The sequence below is a fragment of the Lepidochelys kempii genome, chromosome 11, assembly GCF_965140265.1.
Source record: "Lepidochelys kempii isolate rLepKem1 chromosome 11, rLepKem1.hap2, whole genome shotgun sequence".
In the NCBI taxonomy this organism is placed as follows: domain Eukaryota; kingdom Metazoa; phylum Chordata; order Testudines; family Cheloniidae; genus Lepidochelys; species Lepidochelys kempii.
In genome coordinates, this window is record NC_133266.1 from 8,080,332 (window position 1) to 8,102,621 (window position 22,290).

The following is a 22,290-nucleotide window of genomic DNA, read 5'->3' on the forward strand; positions in this document are numbered from 1 at the left end:
TTTCAATTTTCATATTGATCCCCATCTTTTCCAATTTAACTAATAATTTCGCATGTGGCACCATATCAAACACCTTACTGAAATCTAGGTAAACTAGATCCACTGCATTTCCTTTGTCTAAAAAATCTGTCACTTTCTCAAAGAAAGAGATCAGGTTGGTTTGGCACAATCTACCTTTTGTAAAACCATGTTGTATTTTGTCCCAATTACCATTGACCTCAATGTTCTTAACTACTTTCTCCTTCAAAATTTTTTCCAAGATCTTGCATACTATGGCTGTCAAACTAACAGGCCTGTAGTTACCCGGCTCACTTTGTTTTCCTTTCTTAAAAATAGGAACTATGTTAGCAATTCTCCAGTCATATGGTACAACCCCTGAGTTTACAGATTCATTAAAAATTCTTGCTAATGGGCTTGCAATTTCATGTGCCAGTTCCTTTAATATTCTTGGATGAAGATTATCTGGGGCCCCCAATTTAGTCCCATTAAGCTGTTCAAGTTTGGCTTCTACCTCGGATGTGGTAATATCTACCTCCATATCCTCATTCTCATTTGTCATCCTACCATTATCCCTAAGCTCCTCATTAAAGACTGAGGCAAAGTATTTGTTTAGGTTTTGGGCCATGCCTAGATTATCCTTAACCTGCACTCCATCCTCAGTGTTTAGTGGTCCCACCTCTTCTTTCCTTTTTTTTCCTTTTTACTTATATGGCTATAGAACCTTTTACTATTGGTTTTTATTCCCTTTGCAAGGTTCAACTCTACATGACTTTTAGCCTTTCTCACTTTATCTCTACAAGTTCTGACCTCGATAAGGTAGCTTTCCTTGCTGATCCCTCCCATCTTCCACTCCCTGTATGCTTTCTGCTTTTTCTTAATCACCTCTCTGAGATGCTTGCTCCTCCAGCTTGGTCTACAACTCCTGCCTATGAATTTTTGCCCTTTCTTGGGATTCAGGCTTCTGATAGCTTCTGCAACTTTGACTTGAAGTAATCCCAGCCCTCCTCTGTCTTTAGAGCCGTAAGTGCTTCAGTCCAATCCACTTCCCTAACCAATTTCCTTAATTTTTTAAAGTTAGCCCTTTTGAAATCAAAAACCCTCGTCGCAGATTTATTTTTGTTTATCCTTCCATTCAATTTGAACTGAATTAGCTCATGATCACTTGAGCCAAGGTTGTCCCCTACAACTATTTCTTCTATGAGGTCCTCACTACTCACTAAAACCAAATCTAATATGGCATCCCCTCTTGTTGGTTCAGCAACTACTTGATGAAGGAATCCATCAGCTATCACATCTAGGAAAATCTGAGCCCTATTATTATTACTAGCACTTGTCCTCCAGTCTATATCTGGGAAGTTAAAGTCTCCCATGATCACTCAGTTCCCATTAGTATTTACTTCATTAAAAACATTAAAGAGGTCTCTGTCCATATCCAAATTAGATCCCAGCAGTCTACAGCACACCCGAAGCACTATCCCGGGGAGGCTCTAGTAGCTTTCTTCCCCAGTGTGATTTTTGCCCAGATGGACTCTGTCTTATCCATTCCATCGCTTCTTATTACTTTACAGTCTACCTCATCATTGATAGACAATGCTACTCCACCACCTTTACCTTTATTTCTGTCTTTCCTAAACAGCACCTCCCCTTCAACACCTGTACTCCAGTCGCGATGACTATTCCACCATGTTTCTGTTCTCCCTATAATATCTGGTTTCACTTCCTGCACCAGTAGCTCTAGTTCCTCCATTTTGTTACCCAGGCTCCTCGCATTAGTGTACAAACATCTTAATTTTTGCTGTTTGGCCTCGCTCACATTCTGTACCCGATAAGGCACGGACATTCTACCGCCAGTATGACCTATTAGACTGGTATCCACACTGCCCTTCCTCCTTATGTCCATTCTCCAACCCACGGCTGTATTCTTTCTTTTTTCATTTTCTTCCCTCTCAGTGTTAAAATCTGGCATAGAGATTACCTGGACATCTCCCAACCATCTCCCCCAGATTCCTAGTTAAAGCTCTCTTAATCAGTTGTGCAAGCCTCCATCTTAGAAGTCTATTTTCCTCCCTACTCAGATGGAGCCCATCCTGAGAGAACGGTCCTCTGTCCATGAATGCCTCCCAGTGGCCATACATCCCAAAGCCCTCCTTATAGCACCACTGCCTGAGCCATCTGTTGATAGTCATGATCTTGTCACACCTTTGTTGCCCTTCTCTGGGAACAGGCAGAATCCCACTGAAGATCACCTGAGCCTCGATTTCCTTAAGCGTTTTCTCGAGCCTGGCATAGTCTCCCTTAATACGTTCCAGCGAGAATCTATCGGTATCATTTGTTCCCACGTGAAGGACGATCAGTGGATTCTTTCCTGCTCCCTTTAGGATCTTCTTCAACCTCAGGTCCACATCCTGTATCTTAGCACCCGGTAGACAGCACACCCTTCTGTTCTCTGGATCAGCTCTGGTTACAGGCCTGTCCATCCTTCTCAGTAAAGAGTCCCCAGTCATGTAGACCTGCCTTTTCCTGGTGACGGTGCAATTCTCCAGTCTATCCCCTGTTCCCTCTGGCTGCAAGTCCTTTCCATTCCTATTCTCCCTTGTAATCCTCTTCAACCCGCCCTGTATCCTCCTGGGGCTCATATTTGGTGTTGTCTCCATTGACTCTTCCCCTTTTCCTATAGGACTCGCCGCTCTTCTCTTCCTTGCCCTTCCACCAGCAGAGTCCATCCTGCTGTATCCCTTCTTCATTTTCCAACTCTGTAAAGCTGTTCTTGAGTTCTGTTTCTCCTTCACTAGCTGTTGTGGTTGCAAAGAAAACCTCAAAAATGTGAACCAGGAATTACTGATGCAGAGCCTGAGGCCATGTCTACACTTAACAAGCTTACAGCCATACAGCTGAGCTGCTGCAAGAGTGCTTGTGTAGCTGCGTTATGCCAATGGGAGAGAGCTCTCCCATCAACGTAATAAAATCAGCTCGATGAGCGGTGGTAGCTCTCCCGCGACATAGCACTGTGCATACGAGCACTTGTGCAGGCAAAACATATGTCAGTCGGGGCGGGTTTTCCACACCTCTGAGCAACAAAAGTTTTGCCAACATAAATGCTAGTGTAGACATGGCCTTAGTTTGTAGAGAGCCCAGAATAATAGCTCTGGGAGGTGTGAAGTGCCTCATTCATCTCAGGGAGGTGTTAATTCAGCTGCTCAATGGCGATAACTTTAATGGAAGCACTGAAAGCTGTTTCATGCTTCATGGAAGAAAAGAGTGGGAGGATCACAGACCTTGCACAGTTTACTGTGTGTGATGTCTCATGAGGGTAACTCAGGTGGGTGGCATTTTAGAGATCCTATCACATTTCTTCCTCAGTCAAGAAGGACCCATACCCAAGGAGCCTATGAGTGCCCATGGGCATATTCAAGCCCCACTCAGGGGACTCAAGCTCAAGGATTCCAGGGATGTCATGTGATGCACATATTTTGAATATCTGCCAAATCTACTGTGGTGGTTTCTCGTTTTGGCGACTCACGTGACTGGAACTTACTTTCTCGGAAGAGCGTGGAGGAATACCACCACCTTTTTTTTCTCCAGTTTGATCTCAAGAAAATAGAAAAAACTGCAGAACCATTAGAGTGGATCTTCCCTTCCTTGCAATAATAGACAAAAGTGATTGTAAAGCCACAAAAATTGGCAGGAAGACTTTGTAAAGCTATTGGTATATTAAACTACATTTTTTTAAACTTGTGTCCAACTCTCTTTGAATACAGTACTTATGCCACAGAACTATTAATGTGTGGCCTAAACAGACCAAAAGAGTTAACATCAGCCATTTAAAAATCTGTATATCTGAACATTAATTGCTGCTAAGGGAGAACTATAGAGAGAAATTGTCAACATTTATGTTCTTTACAAATCAGTGACTTCCCAGTAAATAACTGCTGCTTCCTCAAGTAGCGTCCCTGGGGGTGCTGCAGTGTAGGTACTCATGCATCCCTGCACTGCTGATCGGAGAATTTTGGTATCAGTATCCATTCAGCCTGCACATGTGTTGTCCCCTCCTCATGCTCTGCCACAAGGCTAACCAGCCTTGCACGGGCAAACCCTTCTCAATTCCTTCTCAACCGCCCCTGGCTAGAGATGGAGATATTAGCTGTCCTTTCATCGGATCATGAACCCTATTGTTCAAACCTAGTTATTTACTAATCTTTCTTTTGTGAGTTTAGAGTTTCATTTGTTTTTTTCTTTAAAAAAACGAACAAAAACCCAACTTTATTTACTACTTCCCCTTTTTCTGGGAACTACCCGTGTGGAGTATGCCTGGTTCACCAGGATTTAAGAGGTGCCTCTCCTATAAACAGCCATCCCTGTAATGGACGGACATTTCTATTGTGTCCATCGCCGCAGGGAAAGCCATATTCCCCAGAAGTGTGTTTTTTGTCAACTGCTCAAGCTGCAATCTCGAAAGGACAGAGAACTGCGACTAAAACTCCTTCTAACAGAGGCAGCTGTCCAACCACCTTCAGACCCACATCAAGATTCCCCCAGAAGACAGGAATCTTCACCTGACTAGGCTGCCCTTTGAACCCATTGCCACTTGTTTGCTCACATACCTGTCTATGAAGACAGCATTCCTAGTGGCAATCACCTTGGCGAGGAAAATGGGGGAGATGGCAGCACTGATGGCACACCACCCTAATACAGTATTCTTTTGGGACAAGGTTACTAGCAGACCACACCCGAAGGTTATCCCCAAGGTGACCTCATCTTTTCTCACAAACCAACTGATTCACCTCCTGACCTTTTACCCTAAGCCTTACTGTGATAACATGGAAGTTATGCTGCACGCACTAGACATTAGAAGAGTCCTGGCCTTTTACCTGACAGGATGAAGGCCTTTAGGAAATCTCCTAAGCTCTTCCTTTCCATTGCAGAAAGGTCTAAAGGTACAGCAGTATTGGCCCAGAGACTCTCCAGATGGGTCTCCAACTGTATCAAACACTGCTATCAGGTTTGCAACCTAGTACCTCCATCTAGAACCACAGGCACTCCACAAGGTTGGTTTCCTCCTCTGTCACGTTCCTCAAGAATGTCCCTATCTCGGAAATCTGCAGGGAAGCAACCGGGGCATCCGCGCATACCTTTGCAGAACACTATGCTATTTCTGGGGGACTCTGCTTCTGGTGCTATCTTTGGCTCCACATTATTGTCATCCACAGCAGACTTGACTCTGGAGCCCCAGCCCCTCATTAGGGATACTGCTTGGGAGTCACTTACAGTGGAGCATCCATAGGGACACTACTTGAAGAAGAAGAGGAAGTTGGTCACCTTGTGCAGTAACTGGCTCTTTGAGATGTGTGTCGCTATGGGTGCTCCACGACCCACCCTCCTTTCCTCTACTTCGGAGTTCTCGTCAGGTACTCTGCGGTAGAGAAGGAACTGATCGAGGTTTGCCCGTGCAATGGTGGTTAGCCTCGTGGCAGAACATGAAGAGGGGACGGCGCATGTGCAGGCCGAACAGACACTGCTACCAAAGTTCTCTGATCAGGAGCGCAGGGACACAAGCACACCTACAGTGCAGCATTCATAGGGACACACATCTTGAAAAACCATCATAACTGCACAAGGTGAGTAACTTCCTCTTTCTCTGCTTTGTTATCAAACAGCATTAACATATGGGGAATTGAAAGTGAGTGCTAACCTGAATTATAATGACTAATTATTCTGTTTCAGGGTTGGATACATTTTTTCTAATTTTCTAAAATAATTTTATTCTTTATAATGAAGGATACACTAAATCTTGGTACAGTGAATTTCTATCTTGATATTTGGAGCATTATGCATAGAAATCCTGAGTATATCCCTAGCTTCTTTTTGTTGAGCAGTTTTTCATACAATATTGTATTTGCCCCTAATGATAAAGTTCTATTCAAACCACTACATTATACGATAACCTTTGATGCCACCTTCTGGACAGAATTATAAAGAAACATATTAAAGTTTTGTGGAATATTTTAATTCTAAATTGTATTTAAAAATAAAACTGTTCAAGATAAGTCACAGTTTCTTTATTAATGTGTACTTATAAGATTCAATTTGTTTAAAAGCAAACACTTTAGCCTGAAGTGCCTTCTAATTGTATCAGTTAAGATACATTTAATGACACAAATACGGGTTCCCGATCATATTGACAAATGGAAAATACAGCACCAAGTGTGTGTGTTCTTGTAATTTGTCTTAATATGAAACATTTTAATTTAAAACAACATGTTTACCGTGCTCAAGAGTAAATTGCCTCAGTTTCAGGTGTTCTCTGAGGTTTCCTAACTCTGGAAGAGTGTGTACATTCACATAAAGAAATTAAGAGTAAGCCTTTTTTGTTTTTAATTTTGAATAAATATCCTTTCTGTAAGACTTGCTATTTTGCCACTTGGGAACCTTCATGTTGTTGTTTTCCTTTTATTAAAATGTGTTGATACTAGTGGTTGTTTTATTTTTATTATGTAGACAAATCCTTAGAGCCTTTTTGGTGTACAGAAGCAGGATATTGCTAATGCTTATCTACTGAAGCAGAGATTCCTAATTGGAGACTACTTTATTTAAAGTTTAAACATTTTGTCACCAGCTTTTGGTTAGCACATTTCCTATTTATTTATTTTTTACAAGCCAAGGCTTTAGGCCAGCTTCTCCACTCCTTTAAGAACAGAGTTCAGTGCAGGAATGGAGTTGAGGGACCAAGGGTGGCATGCCATCCCCTGACACTGCCCTGGGGGCCAGTTCTAACAACTGTAGGGGCATTTTATGACATCTGAGCAGCATAAAGTGGAATACAGAATCTGGTTCTTCATCTTCAATGCTTAGTTTTTCAACACTATGCATTGTAATCTCAGCTGGGAATTCACTTCTGATGCCCTGCTATGTGACCATGTCATTAAATAAGTCCTTAGTGGTTGTTTAAATAAAATTTTACTACACAGCGTAGTTGTGGATTTTTAGACATCTGCTCTAACCAGCCAAAATTTGTCCTCTGCAGCTGCTGGCCTCCAAAGAGACTGCTGTCTATCCAGCAGTGACAGCTTCTCTTTATTCCAAGTTATTTGTCCATAGAACCAGCATCATGGTATTAATTTCAGCATCATGCAGTTACCCAAACTTGCTGACTTCACAGGGTTAGTCATAGAATGCACCTGTTCAATTACCACATACAGCAGTCAAGCTAATTTGGGTTGGTGTTGCCCTAATGTGGAAAATGGGACAGGAGTCATTCAGTAAAAAGCTTCTAATGGGGTATTGTGGACTGAAGCACCCCCTCTCTCCCTGATGATTCTGAAAGGGGCCATTTGCCGGGGTGAAGAAAGAGGGGGCTCATTAGGCTGAAGGTCGTTTCAAAAGAAATAATTCGAAGGGAACTTCCATGTTAGAACCTGAAGTTCTTCAAGTGCTTGCTCATGCCCTTCCACATTAGGTGTGTGTGCTTGCTACATGCACCAGTGCTGGAAGTTTTTCCTTCAATAGTATCCGTAGGGGAGCGGCTCTGGCACCCTCTGGAGTGGCGCCTGCATAATGCGGTATAAGGGGTGCTGCCAGCTCCCCCCACCTTCAGTTCCTTCTTACCACCAGTGACGGTGCACGGAACGCTAGCCGCTCTTCCTAGCATTTCTTAGGTTTCGTTCGTATGAAATAGAGTTCTTGTAAAGTTAGTGTACATAGTTGTTGAGTTAGTTAGCCCTTAGCAGTAGTTAGTTTTGTTAGCCCTGTTGGAGACTTGGACGGGGAATGCGCTGGTCCCTAGGTTTAAGCCCTCCAATCATTGCAAATGGCCCATGCCTGTGAATGATCTGCATAGCAGCTGTCTCAGGTGCCTTGGTGAAAGGCACATAAGTGACAAGTGTCGTATCTGCAAGTCCTTTAAACCTAGGGCGAAGAAAGACTGCGAGATCAGACTCAAAGCGTTCCTGATGGAGTCAGCGCTCACTCCGGCCCTGGAGCAAAGGTCTGACTCGGCACCTAGCACCGTGGTATCGGTGCGTAGTGCCCCGCCAGCACCGTTGACGAGTCAGCACCGATCCCCAGCCAAGAAGTCGAAGAAGGCTGGTAGGGGACGGTCTCCTACTCCGCGCAAGGGGAAGGACAGGGATGGGGGTGAGCTAAGACCCATGCCAAGTGGCTCATTTCCCCCATCAGGATGTCGGGTCTCAGCTCATGTTGAGCGATGCAGCCCACCCTGTTCCTTGCCTGGACACAGAGGCAGGCCTTCGTCAGCTTCAGGTGACATCGACGTCTGAAGCACTTCAGGCTGCACAGGAGATCCTGATGCTCGTGTTGTTGCCCACACTGGCCCCATCAGTGCCCAGACCTCACGGTAAGCCTGCCTTGGGACTTCATGTCTGCCCTCACCCCAATGGCACCGCTCCCCATCGCAGGGGACGTCCTGCCACGGTTCACCTGCTTAACACCGTCATGCCTCGGAGTTAGGGAGGCAGATGCATCGGAGCCCTCTACGGCCACTGGACCCTCGGCACCGGCAGTGGGATTCGAGGTGGACCTAGCCAGTTACCTGGCACAGACCCATGGAGGCCTGCGCTCCCCGGCAGGAACATTGGGACCAGCCCTTCACACTGCGGAACACTGTTACAGATCCCGGGAACAATCAGAAGACCGGAGCCACAGGCCCCACCAACAATCCCCGAGATGAGTGTCTCTGTATTTGGGGAGATCCCCTCGGCACCCAGCCCGTGATACCTCCAGGTCCCGCTCCTCACCCCAGTACTGGTCTCGAAGCGCTAGGCATGGATCTCCGATCGTCCGTCACGGATCTGCTGGTCCCCCAGGTCTCCATGGAGGTGCACATCCTGCTCAGACCAGTCCTCCTCTAGGCTTGACCGCGATTATCGCCAGGCATGGAGTCACCGCTCCAGTGGATCCTGGTCACCAGGTAGCAATCGGTCCAGATATGGCTCTGGTATGGAGCAAGGATCCACATCAGCGGGGCAGCCTCCCAGACCCTCGATGCTATGTGCTCCGTCATTACCAAAACCTGCCCTGTGGCCCCAGGCCCAGTGGCTGGCCCTGTGGTACCCCTGGAACCCATGGGGGTTCACCCAGCCCTCCCAGCCTGCCCACTCAGTGTTGGGAGCCTCGGACAGGCCGGTGGCCTCAATGACCCAGCTCCTTCCCGTCCTTGAGGCCCCGGGGGATAAGACCTTGCAAATCCATGTGGACCAAGGGGAACAGCCTGCTGGCCCAGCACTGGTGCATGTAGCAAGCACACACACCTAAACTTCCAGCACTGGTGCATGTAGCAAGCACACACACCTAATGTGGAAGGGCATGAGCAAGGCCCAACCTGCGGTACTGGCCTTCTGCTCCTCAGCACCGGACGAGGCCATCACGGAGGCCCATCACCCAGTTCCTCAGGATGATGCTACGGCACACCAGGAGCTACTGAAGAGGGTCGCAGGGTCTTGGCCTGCAGGTGAACGAATTGGAGGAGCAAGCGGACTCCCTGTTCGATGTCCCCTTCTCCACAGCCCCTGCTAGGGTGGCCCCTTCCCCTTCATGAAGGGGTATTGAAGATATCCAGCGCCTTGTGGCAAACCCCCTCCTCTCTGCCCCCCATTTCCAAATGGGCAGAGCGTAAGTACTTTGTCCCGACTAAGGGGCATGAATACCTTTACTCCCATCCAGCCCCAAATTCCCTGGTGGTTGAGGTAGTTAACCACAGGCAAATCCAGGGGCAATCTAGAGCTACCCCCAAAAATAAAGACTTCAGGAGACTGGACTTGTTCAGAAGGAAAATGTATTCCTCGTCTAGCTTACAGTTGAGGGTGGCCAACCACCAGGCCCTCCTTGGCCCCTACGACTTTAATATGTGGGAAACCACAGCCAAGTTCAAAAATGCCCTCCTGGAAGGTTCCCGTAAAGAATTCCGGGCGATCCTTGACGAGGGCACAGCCGCTGCTGGGGCAGCCCTTCAAGTGGTGGCAGACTCCGCCGCCTGCACCCTGGTGTCTGCCATCTCCATGTGGTGAGTATTCTGGCTGCTCCTCTCTGGGTTGTCCTCTGAGGCTCAGCAGTCGATTCAGGACCTCCCCTTCGATGGCCAGGCCCTGTTTGCGAAGCAGACAGACAACAAATTACATGGACTGAAGGACTCCCAAACCACCCTAAAAACACTGGGGCTCTAACTTCTGGGCCCAGCACGTAAGCATTTCAAACTGCAACTATGCCAGGGAAAAGGAAGCCAGCTCCAGCAGGACCGGCTGCACAAAAATCCCAAGGGCTATAGACAGAGCACGAGCCACCTGCCCCCACCCTCTGCCCAGTCGGGCTCAAACCAATCCAAGCAAGGCGCTAAAAGGTCGTTTTGAGGGTACGCGCAAAGGCAACCTATCAGTCTATTCCCTGAATCCAATTTTCCCAATTTTTTGCAACCACCTTTCCTTTTTCCTCCCAGCGTGGTCAGCAATAACTTCAGGCTGCTGGGTCCTCAGTATGGTGGCACATGGTTACACCCTCCAATTTATTTCCACCACCCCCATCCCTGTCCCTCTTTAGGGACCGTTCTTACAAGAGTCTTCTCGAGCAGGAGGTTCAGGGGTTCTTACAGCTGTGGGCGGTGGAGGAGGTCCCATTTCCTTATCAGAACAAGGGTTTCTATTCCTGGTATTTTCTGATCCCAAAGGCCAGGGGTGGTCTGCATCCTATCCTGGACCTGTGAGACCTCAACAGATACCTAAAGAACTAAAGTTTCACATGGTCTCCCTGGCTTCCATTATCCCCTCCTTGGATCCGGGAGACTGGAATGCCGCCCTCAACCTGGAAGATGCATACTTTCACTTAACAATCTTCCCAGGACACAAACGCTTTCTGTTTTATGGTGGGTTTGGCCCACTACCAGTTTGCAGTCCTTCTGTTTGGCCTGGCTACAGCACCAAGGGTGTTTATCAAGTGCATGGCGGTAGTCGCAGCCTACCTCAGGCGTTGGAGTATCCAGATTTACCCGTACCTCGACGACTGGCTGGTCAAAGGCAGTTACAAGGCTCAGGTCCAATGCAATGTTGCTGTATTACAAGCCACATGCTGCTCATTGGGACTACTGGTCAACCACAAAAAGTCCACATTAGTTCCACTTCAAAGGATAGAATTCATCGGCGCCGTGCTCGGCTCGACCAGGGCAAGAACATTCCTGCCGTTAGAACGGACCTCATCACGGAGGTGTCCACATTTCCCCTGACATTGGCCAGGGTGTGCCTGTGCCTGCTAGGCCACATGGCAGCTTGCACGTACGTGGTCCGCCATGCGAGGCTCCACAATGGCTGGTATCGACCTATTCCCAATCCAGGGACCACCTGGAGAAAATTGTCGCCATTCCCCTGGCAGTTGTCACCTCTCTGCAGTGATAGACTGATCGCGAGAAGGTCCTGGAACGAGTCCTGTTCAACATCCCACCATCTGTTGAGCTAGTGTCAGATGCTTCAGACCTCAGTTGGGGGGTGCACCTTGGACATCTCCAGACCTGGGGGATGTGGACCCCGGAGGAGGCAGCGTTACACATAAACATCAAGGAGCTCAGAAATGTATGGCTGGCCTGCGGTGTCTTCCTGCCACACCTCTTGGGCAAAGTGGTGAGAGTCCTGACAGACAATACATCCTCGATGTTCTACATCAACAAGCAAGGAGGAGCGCGCTCGTTGGCTCTCTGCCAAGAGGCTCTCCGTCTCTGGGACTTCTGCATCAGCCATGGCATCCATCTGGAAGCTGGTCACCTCCAATGCATCAGGAATGCCCAAGCAGATCACCTCAGCAGGGACTTCTCCTCTTACCACGAGTGGTCGCTCCACCCGGAGGTGGCCTGCATGATCCTCCAGAGGTGGGGAACTCCCCAAGTAGATCTGTTTGCCACCAGGCAAAACAGAAAGTGCCATCTGTTTTGCTCCTGGCAGGGCCTGAGCAAGAGCTCCCTCTCCGATGCCTTCCTCTTGTCGTGGGCTGAGGATCTGATGTATGTATTCCCTCTGGTCAGCTGGGTCCTAGTAAAGATCAAGAGGAACAAAGCACAGGTTATTGTGATTGCCCCTGCGTGGCCTCGCCAACACTGGTTCGGCACGCTCATGAACAGGGTGGTGGACCCTCCCTGGTCCCTTCCCTACCATCCAGACCTACTGTCACAGGATCACCGTCGGCTCCTACACCCCGACCTCGAGACTCTACACCTCTCAGCGTGGATGCTCTGTGGTTGAATTCGGAGGCGCGTACCTGCTTGGAGGAGGTCCAGCAGGTCCTCCTGGGAAGTAGGAAGCCATCCACGAGACTAACTTACCTGGCCAAGTGGACGAGGTTTTCCTGCTGGACATCAGAGTGTGGCATTTCTTCCTCGCGTTCTTCAGTGCAGTCCACCTTGGACTACTTACTACAGTTCAGAAACCAGGGTCTGGCGCATTTTTCCATCAGAGTGCACCTTGTAGCCATCTCCGCATTCCACCAGTCTATCCAAGGTCAGACGGTCTTGTTTCATGACATGACTGTCAGGTTTCTGAGGGGCCTCGAGAGGTTTTACCTGCAGGTACGGGCTCCTGTCCCCCAGTGGGACCTTAACATGGTCCTCTCTAGGCTCACCGGCCCGCTTTTCCAGCTGCTGGGCTCCTGCTCCCTTTCCTACTTCCTCCTGGAAGGTCGCTTTCCTGGTGGCAGTGACGTCGGGGAGACAAGTCTCAGAGATTAAGTCCTTGACCTTGGAACCGCTTTACACAGTGTGAAAAGAAAAGGAGTACTTGTGGCACCTTAGAGACTAACCAATTTATTTGAGCATGAGCTTTGAGCACAAAAGTTCATGCTCAAATAAATTGGTTAGTCTCTAAGGTGCCACAAGTTCTCCTTTTCTTTTTGCGAATACAGACTAACACGGCTGTTACTCTGAAACCTCTTTACACAGTGTGTTATAAGGACAAAGACCAGCTGCAGCCCTACCCCCCCAGCCTTCCTGCTGAAGGTAGTATCTTCCTTCCACATGAGCCAGGACATATTCCTAGCAGTGTTCTGTCCCAAGCCACACAAGACTGCTGAGGAGAGGAGTCTGCATTTGCCAGACGTCCAAAGGGTCTTGGATTTTTACTTGGAGCTTTACCAAGCCTTTCCATAAATCGACCCAGCTCTTCATCGCTACAGCGGATAGGATGAAGGGCCTTCCAGTTTCTTCACAGAGGATTTCCAACTGGCTCATCTCTTGCATAAAGACCGGTTATGAGCTAGCAAAGGTCCTGCCATTGCCGATCGTCAGGGCCCATTCAACTAGAGCGCAGGCATCTACGGTGGCCTTCCTGGTGCACATCCCGATCCAGGACATCTGTAGAGCTGTGATGTCGTCCTCAGTCCACACATTCACATCTCATTATGCCATCACTCAGCAGGCCAGAGATGATGCTGGGTTCGGCAGAGCTGTATTACAATCTGCGCAGTTGTGAACTGCTTGGAGTCATTTAATGTGGAATGGACATGGGCAAGCACTCAAAGAAGAAAAGACAGTTTCCTGTTCTGTAACTAGTGTTCTTCGGGATGTTGATCATGTCCATTCCCCAACACGCCCTCCTTTCCCACTGTCGGAGTTTCCGGCAAGAAGGAACTGAGGGTGGGGGGAGCCGGCAGCTCCCCTTATACCGCACCATGCAGACGCCACTACCCTATGGATACTGCTGTTGGAAAAACTTCCGGCAGCGGTGCATGTGGCAAGGATACACACCTAATTTGGAATGGAGATGAGCAGTGTATCTCAGAGAGCACCAGTCACGGAACAGGTAACTTGTCTTTTTTTGTTCACAGCAAGATGATATTGAATGCTATGCAGTGCAGGGCACTTCAGCTCCCATGGTGAGCTGAATAGCTCTCCAGCAATTGGGAGTTTGGGAACCCCTAAAAATAGATTGCTTGGTTATACTGCAGAAAAATATCTTGAAATTCTTCAGGTTTCATATTCTAGGAGGATAAAGAAATGTGTGGAGATTGCAAAATGCAAACTTATTCAGAAGGGTAAGAGATCAATCCAATGCTTTGAAAATATTCCACAGCATTTTTATATCCAGGAAGGACAGAGCACAAACACTGCTCTTATAGTAGAATATCATCAGTAACCCTCATTGTAATAATTATAGATCTCTCTTGGGTATATTTAGATAGTGAAGATTTCAGTGTTAAATTTTTTTTACATTTTAGGAGTATATCATTTTTAAAAAAGAGTGTTTGAAGAGGGTTAATGAAATGACACATTTTTTCTTTTCCAGTGCCGGAATTGGACGTACAGGGGTTCTTATCACTATGGAAACAGCAATGTGTCTCATTGAGTGCAATCAGCCTGTTTATCCATTAGATATTGTGAGAACAATGAGAGATCAAAGGGCCATGATGATCCAAACACCTGTAAGTATCATTCTGGCTACATTGTAGAAAAGTAATCTAATATTACACAGCGGTTTCATTCTCGCTGAAGACAGTAAGAGGTGCTGGATATTTTGAAAGAGGGCAGCTTAACTGAGAGCGGCTATGGCCTTGGTCCACTGAGAACAATAAGATATCTCAGGGATTTTGAAAGAGTGATTCTTCATGAGTTTCTCTGCAGCAGCTTCTGCTGACAGACATACTTTTTTAATAATGAAAATAAATGGCAAAAATCACTGTTAATTCTCAATATTTCTTTTCAAAAGCTATCCTTTGCACCAGACCTGCTCAATGAATGGAGAGAATAGGAAGGTGAAACTAGAGATGTGGGAAGGGAGGGTGACAGGAAGGAACAAGGTACTGGAGTATGTGTGAAGGGAAATGGAAAGAATTTCAAGAAGCAGAAGGAAATTGGAGGAGATGAATTAGGGGGAAGCTGGGTGATACAATCCAGCTGTGTAATTCTGCTCTGGCAATACAAAAAGCAACTTTAACTCTGCCCTGTAGTGACACAATAGAAAGGAACAAGTAGAAGAAATCTAATGTGTCTTTAAAAAGCAGTTTAATCTAATCTGGGATTGTAAAATACTTCAAAGGATCACGAGAGGACACCTGTCATCAGGTTTTTTGGGTGCCTTAACTCTGTGTTTCCACATGGTTTTTTTTAGCATGTTTGGAGTTTTCCTAGGTTTATAATGCTTGGTTTGGGGATAATTGGAACATCCCTGTAATGTACTTTAGCCTAAATTACTGATTTGTATTCTCTACCGTAATTCTATTTTAAGGTAATTTTTGTTTGGGAAACGGTTTAGAATCTGTTTAAGAACTTTTATTTGTCTTGGAGTCAGAGTCCATCTGACAGCTGTTCAGAGTTGAGCTTAATAGACATAAGGCAAAATTTCAGTGAAATTCATTTCTTTGACTATTACAGCACCAGTGTAACAGACTAAACCAGATTCAGTGTTTGACTCAGGGACTCCCTAAACTCTGCATGTCATCATGTCTCTTTAGACTACAATACTTCCTCCTGCCTTTGCACTTCTAGATTGATGCATGCACTTTCCACAAGGTGGCATTATGCCACGTTCATGCTTTCCATGTCATAAGTGAAAAGAACTGAGAAGTGTCAATTTTCTAGCGAAATCTTCAAACAGAAAAATATTTATTCTAATATATGTAAATCTAACTATACTGATACACATGTAATGATACAATAAATAATTAAAATTCTAAACCTATGTGACTGGTGTTTGTTTAAGATCTATGACCTGTTCAATAACCAGGGCTAGAAAAAGCTGATTTAAGTCATTGGAGAGGTACAAATACTACCTTTCCAGTGGTATACAGTAACTCCTCACTTAACATTTTAGTTATGTTCCTGAAAAATGCGACGTTAAGCAAATCCAATTTCTCCATAAGACTTAATGTAAATGAGGGGCTTAGGTTCCAGGGGAAATTTTTTTCACCAAACAAAAGACTATATTATATAGTTTTAAACAAACAATTTAATACTGGTACACAGTGATCGATGACTGAAGCTTGGTTGAGGTGGAGGAGTCAGAGGGTGGGATATTTGTGTTTGAGAGATAGAGATGCGCATTTGCCCTTTAAGTATGAAGAGTGGGGTCAGAAGTACACTGCCTTGTTAATTAGATCAGCAAGCTGAGACTGGACTGTAGCTCTCTCTGTCCCTGTGTCCCCCTGCTCTATGGAAGATGGGTAAGCGGGGTGCAGGAGCAGGGGGGAGTGGGACACCCTGATATTAGCCCTCCTCTTTTTCCCCTCCCCCCCACAGCAAACAGGAGTCTCGGGGAGCAGCTCCAAGGCAGAGGGCAGGAGCAGCACATGGCGGTGGGGGGAGGGACAGCTGAACTGCTGGCAGTTGATAGCCTGCTGAGCAGCTGCTGCACAGGGAACTTAGGAGAGCTGATAGGGGGGCTACAACCTGGTTCCAACCACCCACCAGCTAGCTGCAAGGGGCTGCTGTTCCTGCAAGCAGTGGACAAAGCAGGTGGCTGCCAAACGACATTAGAAGGGAGCATTGCACAGCTTTAATTGAGCATGTTCCCTAATTGATCAGCAATGAAACAATGTTAATCAGGACGACTTTGAGTGAGGAGTTTTTGTATATTGTTATACAGCGATCATTTATATCTGTAAAAAGAAAAGGAGTACTTGTGGCACCTTAGAAACTAACCAATTTATTTGAGCATAAGCTTTCGTGAGCTACAGCTCACTTCATCGGATGTTTACTGTGGAAAGCATAGAAGATCTTTTTGTATTGTGTGTATAAAAAGATCTTCTACACTTTCCACAGTATGCATCCGATGAAGTGAGCTGTAGCTCACGAAAGCTTATGCTCAAATAAATTGGGTAGTCTCTAAGGTGCCACAAGTACTCCTTTTCTTTTTGCGAATACAGACTAACACGGCTGTTGCTCTGAAACCTGTCATTTATATCTGTGGCACTTTGCAAGATAGTGGCTGTATTTTATGATCCGCTCTAAGGTATTTTGCTTTTTTTTGTTGAGACATGGTTTTAGTAACTTGTATCTCAAGAACTGCTAGAATTGAAAATAAAATGCTTTATTAAGAAGCCAGGATTCAAGCTTTTGATGACATAAAGCACTGGTTTCTCATTCTAAAAGTTTGTGAGATATGAGCAACTAATATGTCAAAATTAATGTAAAGGGGAAAAGGCAAGGTAGTTTTGGTACAATATTTCTTAAGGTTTAGAGGTAGGAAAACCTAAGACTAGTTAATCCATGGGGTTGGAGTGACTCCCTACTCCTCAATAAAGGTACAATTACCAGACGGCTGCTTTTGATGAGGCACAATTCTGTCCTTTCAAGATAGGATGGGTGACCTAAGAGACCTTTTCTATCTCTAACTTATATGATTAAATTATGTTTCTTTTTCAATTAACTTCATCAACTTTCTTTTCAGAGTCAATACAGATTTGTTTGTGAAGCTATTTTGAAGGTGTATGAAGAAGGATTTGTTAAACCTTTAAAGACATCGCTGCATAAATAAGAGCAAAAGGGCTAGGATCCATATTGAAGTATCCTGTCCTCTGTAATAAACTGGCAGCATTCATTGTGCCATAACTCTGCTTGCAGGAAATGGTGTCGGAGAACAATGAAGAATTGACAAAGGACTTTGAAAACTTCAGCACTGTTGCACTTTATGTTGAAACAAAAATCAATCTCTAAAACTCTATTACTTACATGTGTTTGAAGACTTCATTATTTTCATGCTTTGCTCCGAACAAACCATAAATTGAAAGAACTGAGTGTGTTCAGGGTAACTTATGATATCTCATTGTAGTGCCATATACTCCCCTTCTGGTTGAATTGCTACAAACAAGGCTTGGAATTATTTCACTCTGGTATACAACTGCGTCTTTTAAAAACAAAACAAAAATCTACACTAAGCCATGGTCTCTTCCAGTGCTAGATTTATTTACGGTGTACGGATCCTCACTTTTGTTTTTAAAAACATCAGCAATATTGCCAATATTAGATAGAGACACTGCCTACTGATGCAGCACACTTTGCTCTTCATCCCTATTAGAGACCAGCTGGTTATGAGAGGAAAGCTGGAATCTGTGTTAACCCAGCAGTAGCTGCATAATGTCCACTTACCAGCATCTTGTAAAATATAAACAGCATTTCTCTGAACTGATGGCACAACTTATTTCTGTGTCATAACACTGGTGTATTCCAAATCATGTGACTTAACATTACATAACGGGAACTAGTGCATGCATTGCGTCTTAACCCCTTAAGTGCCTTGAGACTTACAGAGTATGTCTAATGAAAAGGCACTCATATGACCCTATGGGGAAGGTATTATCCTGTCATATTTATTTTAATGGGTTCATATTTTAATACATGGCCCTTGGTGCTTTGATTATGGTACTGCAAGGGGGTCACAGAATACCATTCCCTTTTTCCTTATACAAATACTTGCATGCTACTATGGGTAGCAAATCACACCTACTTAATGTATGAGCATTGTTTGCTGCTGTGAAATTAAATGGAAAACCTGACACATTCCTTCCAATTGGTAACTTATTAGCAGCTGATAATGAAAAGCCAGTAGGTTGTTAGAAATCATTTTACCCTACCATTGAGAAAATCTGTCTCATTTAATTAGATTATAACTTTTTAATACCACTGATATTTAAGGTTAAACTTACCATCAAGTGTGATTAATTCCTTTCCATTATCTGCTAACCAGTTATTTTTCTAAGTCTTCATCCGTTGATTTCAAGCCATGTTCGTACTGGACTTTTTAATTATTATTATTATTAAAGTAAGGAATAAAACACTGTCAAATTGTCCCAAAACTTTATTTTACTCTCTTAATGACCCCAGGCATTTTTTCTGTTATCCTTGTATAAAATTAAATTGTTCCATTTTGTGTGCGTTGTTTCTTATTTAAGTCATTAGCATATTTGTAATGAGCAGTTTGTCTGTTTGATACAGTATCTGAGCTCATTGTAAGCATATGTATATTTTGTCCCTTTTCAATATTTTTTCCAGTTTGGGAGAAGCCAACTGATAAGCAAGGTATTGAGCTTGAAATACAGTGAGTAGGGGTTCAGTCACTTTTTTGACTACCCTTCAGAAACCTAACTTTACATGCCAATATTTAAAAGGTTTGTTATTTTATTGATTTCCTGAAAATTATTATCCATTCGCTTTTGTTAATAAGCTATATAAAGTGTAGAATTAAAAGATATAAAGTTCTAAACTGAGAAAGTTTAAATATTGTAAAATTCTTCTATATAATATACTCTCTTCAATGGGCATTTAGAAGAAATGACAGTTATAAAATACTTAAGAAAACAGTGAAAGTGAATTCAGGTCAGTTGAAGTCCTAGTTTATGAATCTGTAAACATCAAGAACCGTGATGCCAAATAGAAGAGATATAGAGTTTTAAATATTTTTTAGAAATAAAAAGAACATAATTAATATTAGATGGGCTGTAGCCCTTATTTACAAAGAAATTCTGCTATGTATATTTCTAGAGCTGACATTCAATTCAATATTATCCCTCCGTGAACAGGTTAATCTTATTTAAAAGTACAGCGTAAGCTGACTCTACTGCCAGGTAACTGACAACGTGGCTTGCTTCCTAGAGAAATTGATAGGGAAAGGTAGTAATTTTACCCAATTCTAAACTGAGGATTTAGATATTCTCCAGTCTGTAGGATCGACATCTATACCAGTCGTACTTGGTGTAATCCTGCTAGGTGCTCAGTACCTCAGAGGGAGGCACTCAGGACCTTGTAGGATTGGAGCCTTTCGGTGCATTTTCAGAGACTTTACCTTTACATCACTCAGGTAACGAAAAGAGATTAGGGGTATGTGTTTTTATTTTGACACCTGGGGTGATGATATAAAGATGTTTTACATGGAAGTGTTGAAAAAATCCATATCTCCTTAGTAGTCCATTTCTAGTCAACAGAACGTGAAATATCACAGGATGTTATCTCACACCTACTGAGCATAAATAGTAAAATACCTTTGGATATTAAGCCAAAAGTAGTTGTTCCTATTTTGATGGCCATCCAAAAGAAATACTTTTTCTCTGGATTAGAGAGACATAAAAAAAATAATAAACTGGCTTTAATCTTAGTTTTGTTTTAAACTGTCTGCAACAAAATTGTTACCCTGTACTTTGGAAAGTTTTCAAGGTTTGACTTCCATGTGACAGCACTTTGAGCCATAATATTGGCTAGCTCGAAGGCTAATTTATAGGACTGTCAAACTATTAAAAAATTAATCGCAATCAATCGCATGATTAAAAAAATTAATTGCACTTTAAACACTAATAGAATACCATTTATTTAAATATTATTTGATGTTTTCTACATTTTCAAATATATTGATTTCAATTACAACACAGAATACAAAGTGTACAGTGCTCATTTTATATTTATTTTTATTACAACCTAATATAAGTACTGTAGTGCAATCTCTTTATAATGAATGTTGAATTTACAAATGTAGAATTATACCAAATATAATTGTACAAAATATATAACTGCATTCAAAAACAAAACACTGTAAAACTTTAGAACCTACAAGTCCACTCAGTCCTACTTCAGCCAATCACTCAGACAAACAAGTTTGGTTACAATTTGCAGGAGATAATGCTCCCCACATCTTGTTTACAGTATCACTTGAAAGTGAGAACAGGCTTCCGCATGGCACTGTTGTAGCTGGCATTGCAAGATAGTTATGTGCCAGATGCGCTAAAGTTTCATATGTCACTTCATGCTTCAGCCAGAAGACATGTCCATGCTGATGGGTTCTACTTGATAACAGTCCAAAGCAGAGCAGACCGATGCATGTTCATTTTCATCATCTGAGTCAGATGCCACCACAGTAGGTTGATTTTCTTTTTTGGTGATTCGGGTTCTATAGTTTCTGCATCTGAGTGTTGCTCTTTTAAGACAGCTGAAAGCATTCTCCACACGTCGTCCCTCTCAGATTTTGGAAGGCACTTCAGATTCTTAAACTTTGGTTCGAGTGCTGTATCTATCCGTAGAAATCTCACATTGGTACCTTCTTTGTGTTTTGTCAAATATGCAGTGAAAGTGTTCTTAAAATGAACATGTGTTGGGTCATCATCTGAGACTGCTATGACATGAAATATATGGCAGAATGTGGGTAAAACAAAACAAGAGACATACAAATCTCCCCCGAGCAGTTCAGTCACAAATTTAACACTTTTTTTTTTAACGAACATCATCAGCATGGAAGCATGTCCTCTGGAATGGTGGCAGAAGCATGAAGGGGCATGAATGATTAGCATATGTGGCATGTAAATACCTTGCAACTCTGTCTACAAAAGTGCCATGCGATCTGTTCTCACTTTCGGGTGACATTGTAAATAAGAAGCAGTCAACAGTATCTCCTGTAAATGTAAACAAACTTGTTTGTCTTAGCAATTGGCGGAACAAGAAGTAGGACTGAGTGGACTTCTAGGCGCTAAAGTTTTACATTGTTTTGGTTTTGAGTGCACTTACATAAAAAAAAATCTACATTTAAAAGTTACACTTTCACGACAAAGAAATTGCACTACAGTACTTGTATGAGGGGAATTTAAAAATATTATTTTTACAGTGCAAATATTTGTAATGAAAATAATAATATAAACTGAGCACTGTACACTTTGTATTCTGTGTTGTAATAGAAATCAATATATTTGAAATGTAGAAAAAATCCAAAAATATTTAATAAATTTCAGTTGGTATTCTATTGTTTAACAGTGCAATTCATTGTGTTCAAATTTTTTAATCGTAGTAAATTTTTTTAGTTAATCACATGAGTTAACTGCGATTTATTGACAGCCCTACTAATTTAACTAAGCACTTAATGTCTAAAAAATTAAATTTTAAAATATACATCTATTATATTAAGATATTTTATGTTCATAGCCAAGTTGTAAGTGAAAATAATGGCATTGCCCTTTTTCATACTCTTACTGAGGGAAAGGAGGAATAGAGAATTTATAGCAACATTGTGTACTACTGGTATTTTACATATTTAAATATTCTTATGTAAGGTCACCAAAGCAGTTTGAGTTTGCAAGATCCATTTATACCACAATTGAGTGGAGTATATTATTGACTGTTTTTTTGTATTGATTTCAGATAGAGACCAGGAACATAAGACTTCTTAGAAGTCTTCATCTCCATTGACTTAAACTGATTTCTTGTACTAACCAGCTGCAGTGAAAAAAAAAAAATCCCAAAAATCAGTATATTAGCTGAAAGTAGGGCAACAAGTTTATAGACAAATGTTATGGGGGTTTTTTAGCTTCCCTAAAGGCACATATATGGTGATAATTAAGACT

General features: G+C 43.5%; 1 protein-coding gene across 7 annotated transcripts in view; it reads left to right on the forward strand.

Annotated features, from left to right (window-relative positions):
- PTPN4 (protein tyrosine phosphatase non-receptor type 4) overlaps positions 1–22,290 on the forward strand; it is a 236,115-nt gene that overhangs the window by 202,905 nt on the left and 10,920 nt on the right. For 5 of the 7 annotated variants that reach the window (XM_073305037.1, XM_073305040.1, XM_073305042.1 and 2 more), the window contains 2 exons: positions 14,265–14,400; positions 17,364–18,768. In XM_073305037.1, the coding sequence (XP_073161138.1) occupies positions 14,265–14,400; positions 17,364–17,450 (223 nt within the window). In that variant the 3' untranslated portion in view covers positions 17,451–18,768. Of the gene's footprint in view, positions 1–14,264; positions 14,401–17,363; positions 18,769–22,290 lie in introns of those variants that run through there. The other 2 variants (XM_073305038.1, XM_073305041.1) reach the window with 2 other exon arrangements.